We start from the raw sequence: 18,879 nt of genomic DNA, 5'->3' as shown, positions 1-18,879 counted from the left end.
GTGCGCCCCCACAGAAGGATTTAAGCAGATCAATGCTGCGTACGTACGCAGACGGTCTCGCGCGTAAATTGGGAAAAAATATTATAAATTTAGACAACAGTTAGGGAGTGTTCTAGATAAATCATTTATTTACGTACCTTACTAGTCACGTGTTTTCATATTTAGGATCAGTCGTGGTTAAGTATTCAAACAGATATGGTTTAATTTATGTAACTTAAACTATGGCTAACTCCTCTATCCTAACACCCTATAGGTCAGGGCCATTATACCGTTATCACCATAATGGGTCTCGTGAGGTCGCGCAAGGTGAACCTATTGTACTATAACCATTTTGTGATGTATCGTAAAGTTGAGCAGATGCATGCGGATTTTGTCATCCTAATCATGCCTTGATAGGCTTAAAGTCAGATGAGCTGCTGCCATAGGCCACTGCGAAAGCAGAACCAGACGAATGCAAAATCCATGCTATCATGGCTAACAAATCCTTCATGTCTCAGTTTCTACATTAGTAACGCGCCATCTTATGGAAAAGCACAGAAAAGGATGTAGGCCTGCCAGTGGAGTAGAAGTTACTAACCTAGTATATATTTGCGCTATTCCGAAAATGGATTATAATAATATGACCTTAAACCATGTGATACCAAACCTTTTAGATAGATTTAGACAGCTGATATGCGACAGGGTAATAACAACAACGGAGAAATGCGTTTTAAGTATGTTCTTGTCTCCAATGTTTTACCTTATTCAGACTAGAATTAATTATCGTTCTTGTATCGTGGATGATAAATTAAATGACACGGAATTAGAAATAGCATTGATAAACAAACACTAAGCTATATTATCGAGGTTACTTATGCTATAACTCATGTCCAGTAATTTATGTGGGTATAAACATCTGTACATAGCATTGCTGTGACTCCAAAGAGCTCCTCATAAGTGAGTCGTTTATAATTTGTTTTCCTTTCCATTTTATCATCTTCCAGAAGTATAATGATGGGAAGCGAAATTTAACTCAAAGCTCAACATGTTACCTACTTTGAACCAAATATTTAGAATAATGTAGTCACAAATTAAACTAATAGGAATGCAAGTGTAGTAGTTGGACTTCCCATACATGCCTCGGGGTCTAATTTATTTATGCATCAGAAATCAAGCCCAAATGTGTACAAAACAAAAGCTGTTTGGGATTTTTTCGAACTCTGATTTCATTGTTGCTTTGTTGAGTCCATAATACTAACAATAAACACTACTTTAACTTATGGTTCAGACTGTTTACTTGTACATTATCAACAGAAAAGTTTCAGTACCTTTTACAGTTTTACCACAGCTCCACATGTAGCCTGTAACACACAGGACAATACTGAGCCTGCTGAACTCCACACAGATCACATTACATTACACCACATCCCTCAACATACTAGAAGCTAAATGCAAACTATAGCTATGATGTCTGTTCAATATAACTAACTTACAGAATACTCCCAATCCACATTTTCTTAGAAAATTTCATTTGCTACTTATTTTTCAAATAAAAAAATCACATGTCTCTGGGATGCTGTCATGTAAAAAACTAATTTCAGATAAAGTCATATCTGTGGGTTTCACTCTTTTGCTATATCTAGAGAAATAACCTACCACTAGTAAATAGGTACTGTCTCTTAAAGTGAACAGATATGCAGCTAGCTTTTACCAAGGTCTGTCTGGAAGTCTAGTGGGCATCACAGGTTCTTTAGGATTTACCATCTGGATACATTCTCTCATGCTTTCTTATGCTAGCAGGAATAACAAACTTTATACGCTACAGAAGTAGTCAATCAGGCATACTCAGGACTGCTCTTTCCTGCCAGTAGTGTATAATGGGCCCTTGTAGCTGGTTCGTGTTTGACAATTGGCTTGTGCGCATATACTGTCTTCACACAGCTATTCCTGAATCTCAGTCAAATATCTATCATTTTTCAGGAGACCACTTACCACCGACAACATAGATATTGTCTTCCATCAGGTCCCAGTCAGCTCATGTAGCACCCTCTTTGAGCAGTGAGTGAGAGTGTGTGTTGGCTTTTGTGAGGCTCTTTTTCGGCAAGTGTGTTTATGTAGACATAACTCATTAAGCACATCTGTATCCGATCTGTATCCTGAATATATGTATCTACAGACTGTCCACCTAGTAGACTCACAAGAGGTTTGTGTTTGGTTTCCAACTTGAAATGTAGCCCCAGGATGATCCTCTAATGTCAGTGCCAGTGACTCCTTTTCCAGTTGCTGCTCTGTATCCAGCAGCCAGCTGGAACCATAAGCTCCTCTTGACTAAATCTCATCATTCTTCTGTAACATCACTGTTCCTAGCCCATAAGTTGAGGCATTAGCTGATATCTTCAGTAGCTCATTGGAGTCATACAACTGTTCTGTGGCAAAGTTCCCACTTGAGGTTGTAAAATGCTCTCTGCTGCTCATAGCACAAGCATCTTTTTTTTGGGGGGGGGGGGGGGGGTGGTCAGCACATTTCCTGGCCATTTGAGTTTTCTCTGCCAGATTTGGTATGAACATTCCTCACTGATTTACCATCCCTAGGGAGCTCCTGAGCCCACTTATATACATGCTCTTTCATGTCCAGCATGGCTCTTGTTTTGTTCAGATCTTCCTTCATGCCCATTGCTGAGTTGATGTAAGAATTTTTTCTCTCTCTTCCCAAACTCACATTTTGACATGTTAAGTGTGACACCAACCTACTCTGTTTGCTCCAGAACAGTGTGCACACTAAAATCATGCTGCTCCTTTGTGGCCTTGCTCACCATCCTGTTCTGGTAATTTGCCAAAAAGCAAACAGTTAAAGTAGTAATGCCCAAACAGCATGATAAAGGTAGTCTAGAGAGCTGATGAAAAGGAATTTTCCAGAATCTCATGTTTGTGTCTCTTACTGAAATATTGAGCATCTGTGAGAATGCCTAGAGCTTGGTCTACAGAAGGAAGAATAAATGTTCTCTGGCATAGTAACTCATTTAAGGGTGTCATGTCCACCCAAGTATGAATTTGCTCTGTGTACATTTTCAGAGCTACTAACATGCTATTACACCAGTCTGGCAGTTGCTCTACGTGGCTGATTACTTCTAGACTCTCCATCACTTTCTACACTTTGCCTATGAACAGTAATGGAACTTGCTATGGCACTTTAAGAGAAAACGGCTAAGCTGGTTTGATCTTAAAGGTTTCTAAACCAGCCAGCTTCCATCACAGAGTTTTGGATATACCTTTCTCTTGGTCTTTGGAGTCAACTCTAGCTACTAACTGTAGTCTCATTGAAGCCAGTCTGCTTAACAGTACCACCTGCAGATTTCTTACCACAAAGCATTTCTCTGTGATTATTTTATACATCTGCTCAGGAATGGCAGTATCTATATCTATATATGTTGTGAAGGTCAAATTACTATCCCTTATGTCAATGTCAGCCATGCATGGTACCTCACCAGAAGTCACCTTGCCAAGAAACAACTCATCCACCTTCTCTGCAACCTCATTCACAGTACTGGTTGACATAGTTACTTTCCTGAAGTGTCCCCGTTTACCAAGGTTATGGCATTCCATATTCTTAGCTGAACACTGAAAGGGTGAAATGGTAATTTACCAGATTTGTGGCACACTTTGTTCCCCCCTGCCTTGTACATATTTTTTAGTTTTTGGTTATCCATGTGCATATTCCCTGACTTTATGTTTGTGCTGTTTTGCTCTCTTCATATGCACTGCATCCATAGCCATTTTTGCTAGCATTCACATCACCTCTGAAGTCAGTCTGTTGCCTCTTTATTGCCTCTGACTGCCTAGCCATTGTGATAGCCTTCATGAAGGTGAATTCTTTATCGAGTTGCATCCTCTCTGACAGTGATGAATCTCTAAGACCTACAACTAATCTGTCTCTCAAAAGTTTGTCATTTAAGGGTGTGATGTCCACACATATTTCTGTTAGTGCATAAAGTGCTGTGATGAATGAGTTCAGCATTTCAGCAGGCTGCTGTACTTGCTTGATAATCTTAGCCCATTGTTAAATCACATTTTTTTCTGTGGAACAAAGACAAGCCAAGGTAATGCAAGTTTATATGTATAGCACTTTTCATACACATTGGCAATTGAAAGTGCATTACATAGCCATAGAAGAACAATAAAGATTATTATATCCTGTGGTCTATAACCTCAAAGGATGTGACAGCCCATGTGCCACAGGGCAAGGAGCAGGATGCACAGACCTCCGTCGACATAGACAGACATTTATTAGACACAAACGATAAACAAAATGGCACTCACACACAACAAGCAGCATGAATACAAGAAACATCTAACCTGAACACAAATAATGACTGACAAAGAATTACACACATACAGGGGTTTAAATACAGACATAAATGAAACACAGAATAAGGTGCAATTGTGAAATAACAAGGTGGTATGGTCACAAATAAGACACAAGTAACAATAAACAGTCAGTGAACTCTCACTGCACACGGTGGGCCGTACCATGTGATCAGTGGGAAGAGGCACATTCCGTGACACATATAAAAAAGAAAACATTACAAAAACAATATATTAAAATAAGATTAAATATAGTTGATTTAAATGTAAAACAAATTAATGAAATATTAAAAATGAAATTAAGAGTCAAAAAATACAGTAAGTATTAACTATTATTAACAATGATTTTAAAATAAAAATAAAAAAATTAAATAAAGAGCAAATTTGAATTAAACATGTGTAATGGAAGACAAAGTAAATAAAATCAAATTAAACATAAACATTGAGAAAAATGATGAAAATAAAAGACAAAAGAAAAAAGTGCATTATAGTCCTGCAAATTAAAAGTGTAGTGCTACAGGATCTAAAGGAACAGTGTCTAAACTGACCCGAAAGCCTGGTTGTCATGGAATGCTCCCCCCCACCCCCCTAGTCACGTGGTATGGCTCGCCGCGTGCAGGGGGATTCACCTTTGTCTTGTTTGTAACTACACCCTCCTTGATGGCACACACCTACACAGGGTTTAGTGTTGTGTGCCTGTCTGTATTTAAACCCTTGTTGGTGTGTGCTCCCTCGTTGGTTATTGTTTGTGTAGCCTCTGTTCATGTTATAGTCATTGTCATTAGCATTAAGTGTATTCATGTTCATCGTTAAAGTTGTGTGAGTGCCACCATTGTTGTATACGTTCTATGTTAAATGTTTGTCAAAGTTGAGGGAGTCTGTGTGTCCTGCTCCACGCCCTGCAGCACTCACGCCATCACACTGGTCAAATGAGAACCGTTTTAGTTAATCATTTTTGCAGGTATGGCATTTACTTTGATGCTGATATCCCTATTTATCTTTGTGCTTGCAATTATGTGATCATTTCTGCTATTCTCCAATGTCTAATACGTTGCCTGTGCAATGACAGATTGGGATGGTTAGGTTTTCTTAGGTGCTAAGTCAGTGCTTCAAATTGTATGTGAACCATATAAAGAAGAGATCGCTACTCTTGGAGAACTGATGCTTTGTTTACAGCAGTTGTTTGCCGCATCCCAGTTGAGCTCATTTCACTTTGAATCAAGTTCAAAAAGATTCCCTAGTTTCCACCCACCATAAGGGAGATTTCACTACTGAAACATCCGACCTTCACCCAGGCCCAGGACTAGCAACTGTATATGATTATATTTGTTCTTGTATTTTGTGGGAACCTTATTATATATGAGTACACCTGTGTTACAAGAAAACACACGTACTGATGGCAGTGATGTACACAATGAAGGCTAACCTGACCTAAAGGTTTCAAGATACCATATCTTGATCACGTCTATGAAATGGTGTTGCATGGTCTCGCAACACTGCACTCGTAAATGGCTATTTATTTTACAGAAATTGTGTTACGTTCTAAATGTGTTAATAACCGGGCTGAGGTATATAAGAATTTTGATGACTGCATAGGAGAACTATATTAATTCAGTATAAAAAACATTATCCCACCAGTCACAATTGTGACCAACCATAAACCACACTTTTTCATCAAACTTTCAGAAGGTGACTATTGACCCATGATTTTGATATTTTCATGTCTGGGGGAAAAGAAATATAATAAAAGTGGATATAACTATCAAATAAAAGGCATGGGCTTCCAGTGAATTACACTTTACAGTGAGAATTGTTTATTGTGTGCCACCAAACATGCGATCACCATATACATAATTTAATTGCTATTTATAACTGAAGAACTAGAACTTGAGGTTTTGATTGTAGGACCAGGAAAAAAAAAAAAAACTCTCATCATTAATTTATATAAAGTATATGCCAGTTGTATTCAAAATCTAAGCAGAAAAGTATCTTTCACTTTCAACATGTACAATGTAATAGAATATATAATTACTCAGAGACAGTTAATATCCTGCTTTCTGATCTCTCACATAACCATTTGTACCAACTGAAAAATGAAGACCACACTATTTTCAGATAGCAATATATTTATCATATAAAGACATCATGAAACGGTCAGCAAAGAATTTATATTGCATGTCTCATTTCTTAGTGAAACTTTTAAAAAGAGCATTAAAAACATACATAATGAAATAAGTAGTTAAATCATGCTATCATTTTCATTTGTATAAAACTAAAATTCTGTACAATAAAGTGAAAATATGCATTAATTATGCATTGATGTGTGCTTTGAAGACTAACATTTATTTTTGATAAATCTAACAAAGTGAAAAAATTCAATATAGCTTAAGCTTTTACATCTAAATCCATTTTAAGCAATATTAACTGAATAAGTCATACTGATCTATAGTTTGGTAGAAAAATATCAAATAAATCAGTCGAAAAGTAGTCATTATCATAGTTGTGCTGCAGTCATGCCATCTATATCTTACTGTTGTCCATATGATTCATCCATAAGCTACTGTAAGCAATTTATTTTAAGAGCACTATGTCTAAACTGATATTACATCCTGGTAGCTATCGCTGAAATAGTTGCTCTGAGAAAACAATTGTCTCTTTGAGTTTCCTGGACTCTATAATCAGCAACTTATTAATCATTTACACCTGGATATTTCATGCAACTTTTTGTCTGGATTGTATGCAGATACAATTTTAACTGCATTTACACTTTGCATTCAATGCATCTCTGGTTAGTCTCTGATGAAAATCTTATTGCTATATGGTGCAAAACCATTTTTATGTTGTGTTCTTTTTAAATGATGGCAGATGTAATGCTGAGCGGTAAGGAGGCGGACGCATGTGCTGAGAGGAGCGAGATTTAATAGGCGCAAATCCAAAATCAGGGTCATTTAGGCAGTCCAGGGTCACACAGCCGACATGGAGAGTACTGGGATACATTACAAAACAAAAACACACAAAGGCTAACTAGAGAAGCAGGCTAGGGAACACGAAGGCTAAGATAAATACAAAGAAACAACCCTCAAACATTAATTCAAACCATGAAACAGCAAAACCAACAAACAAACAATGAACAGTCATGACCAAGGCACACAGCAGGGTTTAAATACATGAAACGAGGGACAGGTGTACGCAATCAATGTGAGGACAAAACGAAACTATGGAACAGAACAAAACACAAGACACAAGACACAAGACATTTAGAAATTCTTTATTGTGTATGTTTAATTTAAGGGGAGATGCTAACGTCATCCTGTCAAGTTACATCATGTAATGTGATGTATTGTAATGTATTGAGAATTTAGAAGATCAATTATGGATTATAGAAAAGTATATATTTACTGGCTAGTCCTGAAATGCATAAAGATGTATACTGAAGTGCATGGAGTGACCAGCTGTAAATGGGTTGTAAAAATTGTAACACAGTCCAACTGTACTAAGCAATCCCGAAACTTCTCTACAAGGAACTGGTTCTCCGTGTCTATTATTTTGTGTATTTTGATACAAGACATGTAAGGGTAGGTAAGGTAAATGCATGTCTTTGTAGGAGAATTGTAAAAAGCTTTGAACAGAGGGCATAGGATTAAAAAAAGAGGACTTCTTTGGAGGCTAAATCTGATGGAAGTTAGCAAGAATTGATTACAGCAAATTTAAAGATTTAAAGATTGTTTCTTTGTCTTTGTTTCATACATGTTCTGCAACACATGTATCGGATAATTGCAGCAATAAGAAAGACTGTAACTGAGACAAGCAACACTAAGAACACTATTACATCAGTGCCGTGGTATGCATACCAATGCATTTTATAGGACTCTGTTCGAAGATGAGATAGCACTGTCAAGTGGTTTTACTGGTTTATCTTTGTGAAGCCTGGACAGTCTTTGCATGTTAATTCTGTAGGATGGCTCATGTATAATTTCTTTTATAGCCTCCAAAAATACATTCTTATTTATGGTGACTATATCCAAGACCTGTGCCACCCCTTTTTGTTTCATTCTTGAGAGACTGTCATATTGATCAAAAACTAGTGGTAAGCCAACTATTGGAATACCATGATAAACAGCCTCATGAATTCCATTTGTTCCCCCATGGCTCACAAAAGCTCTGGTCTTGGTATGTCCCAAAAGATCATTCTGTCGCATCCAGTCAACTACTAATGTGTTATTGCCAAGAGTGGATGGTCTTTTTCCTGTGTATCTCCAAATCACTTTCTGGGGGAGTTCAGCCAGAGCAGCAGCTACTTCATCAGCTATGTCTAGTGGAAGTTCTCCAACCAGAGTTCCCAAAGATATGATAACAATACCATGCTCTCCAGAACTTTCCACAAACAGCTCCAGGTCTTTTGGAAGAGATTTTACTGGTTTGCATTGGAAGCAACCCACGTAAACAACATTGGGCATAGTTGGCCCTGAATATTCAAACACAAAGTCAATTCTCATAAGCCACATATCGGCTCCTTGAAATAATTCAATAATAATGTGGACCTGAAGTGCTCTTGTAAAGGAAAAGCCTTATGCTATAGAAAAGAATGTTATATAACCTTTGGAAGAAAGTCATTTTGTTGGTTAACATGGCTAGAGGAAAAGGAACATAGGACAGGGGTGAAGGAGCAATTCCAAAATGGGCCTCTCCATGTATCGTCCAACGGGCATCAAAAATCAATGGTAAGCCAAGATAATGTGCAAGCACAATTCCACCATCATTGGCAGGGTCTGTTAACACCACATCATACTTGGCTTCTCTGATGGAAACCTATCAAGTCATGATCCTCAATTCTATGGATTATCATTTCACATATCTTTCTGTGTATCTCCAAAAATCTGTTTTTCAGCTCCATGTCCAAGTACACTCTAGTCCAGATGGAGCTTCTTTCCCACCGAATTTACAGTTGCCTGGAAACGAAGGCACTGTAAAATGCCTCATCAACACCCAGCGCAACTGTTATAGAATTATAATGGGGTGAATCCTCTTTGATGTACCAGCCATCAGCTGCACGAATGACCATAATATGGAGACCTCTACTGTGTAACTCCTGTATCAAAACATTCATGTTAACCCAGTGGCTGCCATCGTGGGGGAAGACCAGGACCTTTCCACAATGGCTGGAGACTGTAAAGCCCAGTGTGATAACTATAGAAATTGCATGAAACATCTTTTAAGAAACCTCCACTTGAAGCAGGCAAAACAATGTCTGAAACACAAGTTAAAGAGTGTTATGCAGAATTAAAATACACCCATACATTTCAGTTTTCTCTTTTGCACAACAATACGATGTATTTCTTAAGAAAAAAACCCCACAAAGAGCTCAATAAAACACTGCAAATTAAGAAAAAGTGTAATATGTAACAGTGCTTAGACACTAATAAACTAAGGTACAATGTCTAAAGAAAAACTGCTTTTACACTATTACATTTATAAGGCAGAGATGGAACAAACTATAAAGAACACCAAATTGCTCATTTCTAAACTTCATTGCTTGAGACAAAGTCACTAAGCTGAATGCAGCTGTTCACAGAAACAAAAAAGATGTGCCAAACATTTGGCCGTTTATCACAAACTGACTCTTTTTTTGTATTAATTCTCAAAGTACTATACGTCGCCTACAAAAGTTACTGCATGATTTTTGTAGACTACTGAAGGATTATAATGGACACGAGTGCCATTCTTTAAATCATTTTGTCTTTAATAAATGGTCTTTTGATAATCTTTTTAACTTTCATTTTACAATGATGGAACGATCCGGATCACTATTATATGCAAATGGTTCATGCAAAAATAAATAAAGGAAAACATACCAAATGAGAAAACAAAATCTGCCTAATTTTTTTAATGTCAATTTAATTGTATTTATGAATCAAATATTAAAAATGTATAAGATAGAGTCAGTGAACTGTCCCACAAAAAAAATAATAAATTCATCAGCTGATCTCACACCTCAAAAAAAGTCCCAAACTGAAACTCTGGTACAGAGTTTTAGATCCATCAGCCCTATAAAATAACCTACCTAACCAGCAAATTATGTATCCTGCATATCTGCACATACACACACACAGAGGACCATATTTCATGGTTTTATAGGAACTTACATACATCTTGAGACAATAACAAGTAGCCTACACATTGCAAATATCATTTAAATGTAATAAAAATGAGCAACATTTTAAATACACTGGCTTGCATCATCATTGTCTTGGACAATGATGAAGTAATACATATTATTTAAAATATGGTACTCTGAGTAATCTACTGGAATACATTACAAATTTCATTTAAAGGCACGTATTCTATAATCTGTCATAAAATATATTTTAAAAGTAAGCTTCCCAAGTCCATCAGGGCCAGGTGCCTTTCGAGGCTTTATTCGAGAGGCACAAAACAACTTCACTCTCTGACTGCACAATTTTTGGGATATTGTCACATAATCCCCTAATATCAATACTAAAATCCAGTGTCAAACCTACCATAAAAGAAATGAAGATCATTCAGAAACAAGGGCTGTCTAATACAGTTATATTTGTAGGCACCCTCTCCATCATTTTATTGAGGCCCTGCCATTTCTGTTTGGGATTACTTGTATAAAACCTTTCCTCCGTTTTATTTGTAAAAACAATCTTGGCAATTTTAGATCTCAGCTACTTTGTTTTCTTTTAGCAGTTGTGTCACCCCCCTAAAAAGTGCAGCCTTTTCTCATTTATGCAACATTTCAAATCCATTGTTAGCTGTTTAAAATAAGATCTCTTACTAACAAGTCATTCTTAAGTAATAATTTCACTGAAGGCCACAAATTTGATTTCATGCTTTTAACAGAAACATGGCTAAGCTAATGTAGCAGTGCACCTGTGTTAACTGATTCAGCTCCACCAAACTTCAATTTTACAAAAGCCTCACGAGTCAACACAAAAGATGGCAGCATAACTGCTCTATTTAAAGATTCTTTTCAGGGCAAATAGTTATAATTTGTGGAATTTAACTCCTTTAAATCTCTCCGTGCAACTCTGTAAGGGCAATATAAATATTACTAGTAACTGCCTACAGGCCTCCTAATTACTATATTAATTTAACTGATTTTGTGGTCATGTTGTCTTTCATTTCCACTGATTTAGATCACTTTGTCATTGCTGATGATTTTAATATACACATAGACAAAGGACTCTTTCAGTCTCTCATGTGACTGGTCCTACACATTGCCATGGTCACACCCTGTACTTGGCTATCTCAAAAGGTCTCAACATTTCTAGCACTGTTAAGGATGGAGCTCTTTCAGCTCTTTCTCTACTGCATTTTCTTTGATAAGTGGGCCTTGCTAGACATCAAGACCAGACTTCAAGAAAGATTCACAGAAAATCACACAGGCACTCTCTTCATGGACAAAAAGTACATTAACTTAACTGGGTCAGTAGATACTGATAAATTAGTAGATACTGATTTAAACTCAAAAATGATCAGTGACATGGGTGTGATTACAGAAGTTACAGTTAAAACCATGTAATGTAGTCTAAAAGCACCATGGGGAAATACTTCCATAGTTCAGGTAAAAAGGAGATAAATGAGAGAAATTATGTCAGCTAAAAGATCAAATGAGCATAGTTTATCAACATTATAATCCATAATATCAGACAGGCCATTAGTAATTCTATGACCAGAAATGTCTTCACACTATCTCTACATAATATGGTTGAAATAGCCCAGTCCCAGGCCCAACCGCAGCATCATAAAATACTCTTAGATAGAATTAGGTTGTGAATTAGGCTGGACTCTCAGCAACAGTCTTAACTGATATAGATCATATATGTGCAGCAGGAACTACTATGCTGAAATAGACATATGCCTATCTGAGCAGCTGTCTATTACCTGTAATGTCACCCAGGGTTCTGTTCTTGGGCCTCTTACACTTACTTCCCCATGTCCAAATCCAACAAGATTATGAAATATGTTACCACAACTATACAGATTGATGCAGATTTATTTCATACTTTCATCAAATAACTATGGTCCTATCAACTCACTATGCCAGTGCCTTGAACATATTACAGACTGAATGTGCAAAACCCTCCTACAGATGAAAACAGATAAAACAATATTTTAGAAATAGTTTATTTTATTTGGAAATAAAGGTGACTGATGTACACTTGCTGCCTCTCTCGACTCTAGAGCCCTCAGATTAAAAGACCTGGTTTCCACCAGCTCTGTCCTAGCTCCATATTAGCTCTCCTCAAAAATCCTTCTACTCCTAGGCCCAGACTTCCTTGAGCCATATCTTGACCAAAAAAAAACGTTTGTCAACCTCTTCTTCAGTCATATCTCATCTAAGAAAAGGGTTTGAAACCACTGACCAATCAAAAGTAACCACCTGGTAACACCCCCACCAAAAGACACAGCCACAGCGACTCAAACTGGTGGCATGACACTGATTTACAGTTCTAAATAACTATTGACCATTTCTAGTGAGTCAGGTCCAAAATAACCATTGTAATTCTGTCACCCTTATGTCTGTGAGAAGATCATAAATGCACAGCAGTGTAGAGAGATGAGAAAAACACTTCATAGACCAGAGTTTGGCCTATAGAAACAACTGTCATAGAACCTCAGGTTTGCCCTGACAGTGGACTATCTATATGTATCTAGTTTTCTTTTATTATTTAAATGATCCTTTATTTGTGTGAAACACGTTTAATTGCCATTGTGTATAAAAAAAAGGTTCTATATAAATAAACGTGCCTTGCCTTGAATAGTTTTGACCACATTTATTAACACAATAAACAGATCAAATGATATATCGCAATGATTCATGCGCGTGGAGTTTTAATTTGAAACTGTGCTTACTCTATCCTGCGTCAGCGCTTAGCCTATTTACAATAGACTATATATCAAGTAGCAGAGCTAAAGGTTACTTGACTTATATTTGGAAAGTATCTGTATTTAAAGTTCACATGACGATGAAACATGACTTGCTTTAGAAGAGTAAACGACTATATTAGGCGACAGCAGCAACAAATAAATGAACAAATAAATAAATAAGAGATCGACCAATGCGTTGATGTTTCTAAAATAAAGTTTAATTAATATCGCGCCTTTTTCTGTCAAACAATAAAAATCGTATAATTTTTTATTTAATTAAGATTTTGTTTTATTCAAGCTGTGTTTTACTAAGTAGCATAGTTAGAGTATCTTAAAACGAGATAAACTAGAATACAGAGTATGGTGTATTACGTTTACTGTTTTTGCTTTGCTGTTTCATGTTTATTCTGCTTTAAACATTTGCTTCATGAAATTAACCTAACTACTTACTTTGCGAAGACAGGAGGTGCGATGAAAGTGACAAAAACTTAAGAGACTATTTCCTTGTTATCCAAAGTATGTATAAATATTCCACGTGGTTTACTGCCCACGCCCGCCTGCCAGAAGAGGGAGCGTTACCTATGAATTCCTTATTTGCGTGGCATCGGGTTGTTATAGGAAAATTAGGTTTATACGTAGCATCAATCGAATATTAGCTTATGAGAAAATACAATACTATAGAAAACAACAAATTATAATGTATAGGCTCTTTTTTTCTCAAGGGATATAAAATAAGATATAACCTAGCCGGGCAGGCGGTGCTCCTTACTGCAAGGTTTCACCAGTGAGTGATTATTAAGTGAGAGTGCAGGCTAACGGAGACCCGAGGGACCGGAGTCGAGGGGACTGTGAGTTAAGGTTATTTGGCGTGGGTAACTGTGTACGGTTGCCAGGTTTTCCAACATAGCCTAAGATGGTTATTGCGCATGCGCACAACGATATCTTTATTTTACCCCATGGTTAATGTTGCTTGTTTCTCCGCATTAGCGTTATATCTTGCATTTTTGTAATGTTTTGTTTTGTTTTAATATTAATTCAGCCTTCAAGTACATTATATAAATTCAGCTTAATGTTATAATGTTCTATAGTGTTCTCAGAAAGTGTGCAAAGCGAATCAAAGTCGCCAAAAGTAATTGGTTGTCCCAGCACTTTCTCATCTTTGGTGTGATATTAGTTATAACTTATATTTAGTAACATTTTAATTTTAATCATTTTAATTCCGACGGTCATCTATATTATATACCTTAGTGTTCGGGAACTGAACAAGGCAAATCCAAACCGCCAAAAAAAGGTCGATTGATGTCTCGGCAAGCTTTGCCTTGGACTTCTGGAAGTACAAGCATATATCTCATATGCAGATATTAGAAGGCGCTGAATTGCATTCATTAACTAGTGTACATGAACCCGATTTCTACTAACACATCCACAGCCATTTCTACACAGAGCATATGTTTGTAGGTAATGTATAATGGACTGATTTGTTTCACCTTTCTAGTAGCTTTAGTTTTCTGTATGCCTTTTAAATTATCATATGATCATATAATGACATTTTAGTTTAGTTGTATTAATTGTATTTGTATCTGTTCTTTTGCTCTAAGAAGTGTTGATTTCATATTTCCATGTGTCCATTTTCATACCGCTCCAGTTTGTAATTATCATCCAATACTCGGTTTGGTTCAATACTTTATTATGTTAAACAAAGTCAACTTTGTCATCTCTTCCATCTATTCCATGTCTTTCTCTAATGCTCGTTGCTTAATATTTGAAATACTAAAAAGATCTGATGTCCTGTTAATGTAATTATGTGGGTTTATTTTTTTTAATGTAGGTAATTAAAACCAAAGAGGCAGCCAAGATCCTGTTTGACAAGTTTCATTCAGTGTGCATTCAGACATCATAAAAACATGGGGTACCATGTGTTCTATATTTTACTGACATGGCATGTCGGTCGACTCTAAAAATTAGAGGATTTTTTTTGTAGTCACTGTGTTTACTGCTGCTGTGTTTCAACAGCAAGTGATAACTGTACTTTGCTGCTCATAGATCTCTCATGAACATTGTCCACCTAGTCTACAACTGGTGCTGAAGCTATTCTTTTAAAAGCTGTAGGCTTTGAACAAAAGGGCTGCAATGGCAGATTCTATCCTAGCAAAATACAGTTCAACAATTTGGGTTTCAATGTGTGCTACGGATGAGTTGTAGGATGAATCCAGGAAAATACATTAATTGTATAAAAGAAATAATGGCATTAAAATGTTGTTAATGCATTATTAAAGCATTATGTTTGACAGCCTTAAATATACACTATATTTAATGTTTCCTTGGTATGTCTCTGCTGTCTGGGAGCTTGTTGCAATAGACCTAATCAGACCATTCCCCAAAACTGCAGATGGTTTCCAGCACATACTGTAATAGATTACTTCTCAAAGTGGGTTAAGAGTGGGTTTCCCTTGAGAAATCTGCTGCTGAAGGGGAAAGGCATCTTTTTTCATTTTTTAGTGGGTAACAATGTTGCCTCTTACATTAGGGACAGGGGTTCAATTCCCTGTTCAAGAAAGTGCACCATGCTATTCAATAGATGTTGGAGAAATGATTCTCAAATTCCCCATTTAGGAAGGATATACAACATGCTTGTAGACACTCACTTTTCCACCCTCAAGTTCCACTTTTCCCGCAGATAGGCAGACGTTGCCTATATGTTGCTAGATAAGTAGAGTTACAATGATGTTTCCAAGAAATCAGGGCATATCTATTCTAGTTACAATGTTGTTTTCAAGAAATCAGGGTATTTCTGTTCTAGTGCTAATCACTGTAGTACCCATCATTCTTTTATCTTTTGTGTCAGTGACAACTTTACACTGGCCAGTTAGATCAGCCACTTATCAGTGTCAGCAAATAAGGGGTAGAGAGCTGCATACTATTGCATGAGAACTTTGCTAAAGTAAGACTGACACATGTTGCATGTGAAAGGCTTCACAGACATGACAATTTTCTCCCAGTGAATGCTTAGTAACACACAGCATAGAGACATAGCACATTTAATTAGTATCATCTGAGTCAAAATCCCTACTTAATGACTTATCATTGGTGACATGATTGTTGATACACATGGTGGCATATCAGGATTTTCTAAAAATGGAACAAAGCGGGAACTGACAGTAATCACAGAGACAATGACTAACATATATTCCAGACCATTTCACAGCCAGGTCATAGTATTTCACTCAACAGGCTTGGTTTTCTGCTAGCATATAGTTTGGAGACCATGATATTCAATGTTTCTCCATTAAGTCGAGATAACTTTCAAATCAGTTAACAGTCTAAACTGGGTTGGTCTTTGGTAGCTAACACTGTCTTATCCTTTCTTTAACTTTTGGCAATCTGTAAACGTACAAATCTATTGGTACGGATTTTTTTTTTACAGTCAACTGTACAACAGCACTTTCACATTTTAGTTGTTTTGTGTTTTGCAGCATTTACACTGAACACTAACAGTGCCACTCAGTTAGTGTTTCTGCCACTCAGTGGGCGTAACTGCAGTGACACCAACCAACTTTGACATTACATGCATACCCTTTATATGAAGCCAATTGTCTGTCAACTGGAAGGTCTACTGGAGCTGATAGGCCTGGGAGTGCCATTGAATAGCCTGCCAGAGTTTCATAGGGGCTCAAACCTGTGGAGTGACTCATCCCATAAAATACATCAGTGCCCAGGGTAAGCAGGTCACTCATTCCAGACAAGTTTTCTATGTGAGTTTAACCAATTTTACTTTTATTGCCCCATTCCACTTTTCACAGCTCTTCCAGACTGTGGGTGATCAACACAGTGGTATTTTAGAGTAATTCCTAGGGTGGAGGAGACTTCTGAAATTACTTGATTCACAAAATGCATACCATTGTCAGAGGATAGCTTTGTGAGAAATTCCCACCTTGGAACAGTGTCCTTGACTAGAGCCATTGCCACCTGTGCGGCTGTTGCCTTTCAGCAAGGGATGCCCTCAATTCGTATTGAGAACAAATCAGATATGACCAGACATTATTTACAATTTTTACATGGGTGAGCTCATCAGCAAATGCTGGAAAGACATTTGTGGGTTTGGGTGATAAGCCACTGGCACTGGCATTCCAGAGGAAGTATTGGCATCCAAGCAGATAAGGAACTTGAAATAAAAATCATCCCGTGTGAACCATCTCTCTGACACTGCAGCACATATAGCCGATATTTCTATCTGGTGAGGGAAACAAGAATTGGGTAAAAGAGGAAGTTCAGTTAATGTGTTCATATGTTTACTCAGAAACCAGTATGGAGTTCACAGTGTTCGTTTCATTTTCTTATTGCTACTGGCAATGCACTCCGCTAAGATGCACTTGGCTAAGAATGAACTCTTGGATTAGTATAGGTTATAGGTTATAGCAATATAGTTTTGAGCATCTGAAGGGGGAACGGACAAGGCACACCTTGTTTGGCCACACGCTTGGCAGTGGATTCCCAATAGGAACCTATGAGAGGTCCGGCTTGGGCTTGTGAGACATTTCAACAACAGCACAGCAATCATGGGGATCCCCATCCTCCACACAAGCACTGTGTTTAGCTTATTTTAAGTCTGTGCACCATTTCAGAATTATATTTGGCATAGCCAGCAAGATGTGCTAATAAGACAACTGTCTAAGGTGAACAGTGTGAGTCACATGCAGGACCAAAACATGCATGGCTACTAAATCAGCACAAGCCATTATGATGGCAGCAACAGCTGCTACCGCTTGCAGACAAGGAACTAAGTCCTATGCTCAGAATAAAAGCAATTGGCCTTTGTCCCCCATGCTGTTGGCATTTCACAGCTGACATAAACCCATTGCTTTCTGACACAAATGAATTGAAAGGCAAAATCATAATTTGGCAGGCTTAAAGCCAGGGTTGAGTCTAAACTAGCTCTCAGCTAAACTGAATTTTTGCTCACATTTATCTGTCCATGGCACATCTTCATCCATGGCTTTACAGTGGGAAAGCCTATTGCATTTTTCAAAAGGTGCCACTGTTTGATATTCTTGAATCCACTCTTGTTCACAATGTCTGTGGGATGCTAGCCAACATCTCTTCTAGTTTATTTCTCTATTTTCTGCTACTGTTACTGCTGCTGTTTCTGGCTCCCTCCTAATTTACCTCGTTGTTTTCTTTCTCCTGTCTAACTAATGATACAACAAATGATAACACTTGAAGACAGACACATGGACACGCACAGAGACACATAAGGAGAGCCACAGTTTGGTAATATGTGCACATAATTTGAGAAAAAAAAAATTCAAACACTTTATTTAAATCAATTCTTTACCCATGGGCCCAATTCTATACATTCCCTGACATTGTTTGTTTTTTCTAGAGACATGCGTGTAAACTAATTTTGTACTCAAAAACAGTTTCTGCAGTTGCAGCAGCACTACCTGGCAGCTGCCTCTTGTGCACTCTGCAGACGTCAACATTTTGTGTGATCTCACACTGTAACTCCACACACAGAAATTCATAGTCTACCTCATGTTCCTGAAAGAACACCATGGTGTAGTGCAGCTGTCCAGGAGATTCCCTGCTTGCTTAAACCTTTAAAGTATACAGCAACTCAGTTTCCTCCGATTCAAAATCAACCCA

The 18,879-nt window shown here is 37.4% G+C and overlaps 1 protein-coding gene across 1 annotated transcript; it reads right to left on the bottom strand.

The window, feature by feature from the left end:
• Nucleotides 1-8,056: 8,056 nt before the first annotated feature.
• ugt5f1 (UDP glucuronosyltransferase 5 family, polypeptide F1) lies at nucleotides 8,057-9,187 on the bottom strand. The gene is given in 4 exon segments (XM_035525440.1): nucleotides 8,057-8,228; nucleotides 8,230-8,871; nucleotides 8,873-9,147; nucleotides 9,149-9,187. Coding segments are annotated over 4 exon segments (1,128 nt in total).
• Between the last annotated feature and the right edge of the window lie 9,692 nt (nucleotides 9,188-18,879).

The sequence above is a fragment of the Electrophorus electricus genome, chromosome 4 (genome assembly GCF_013358815.1).
Source record: "Electrophorus electricus isolate fEleEle1 chromosome 4, fEleEle1.pri, whole genome shotgun sequence".
NCBI classification, from domain to species: domain Eukaryota; kingdom Metazoa; phylum Chordata; class Actinopteri; order Gymnotiformes; family Gymnotidae; genus Electrophorus; species Electrophorus electricus.
This window is presented reverse-complemented; position numbering and strand designations above follow the sequence as displayed.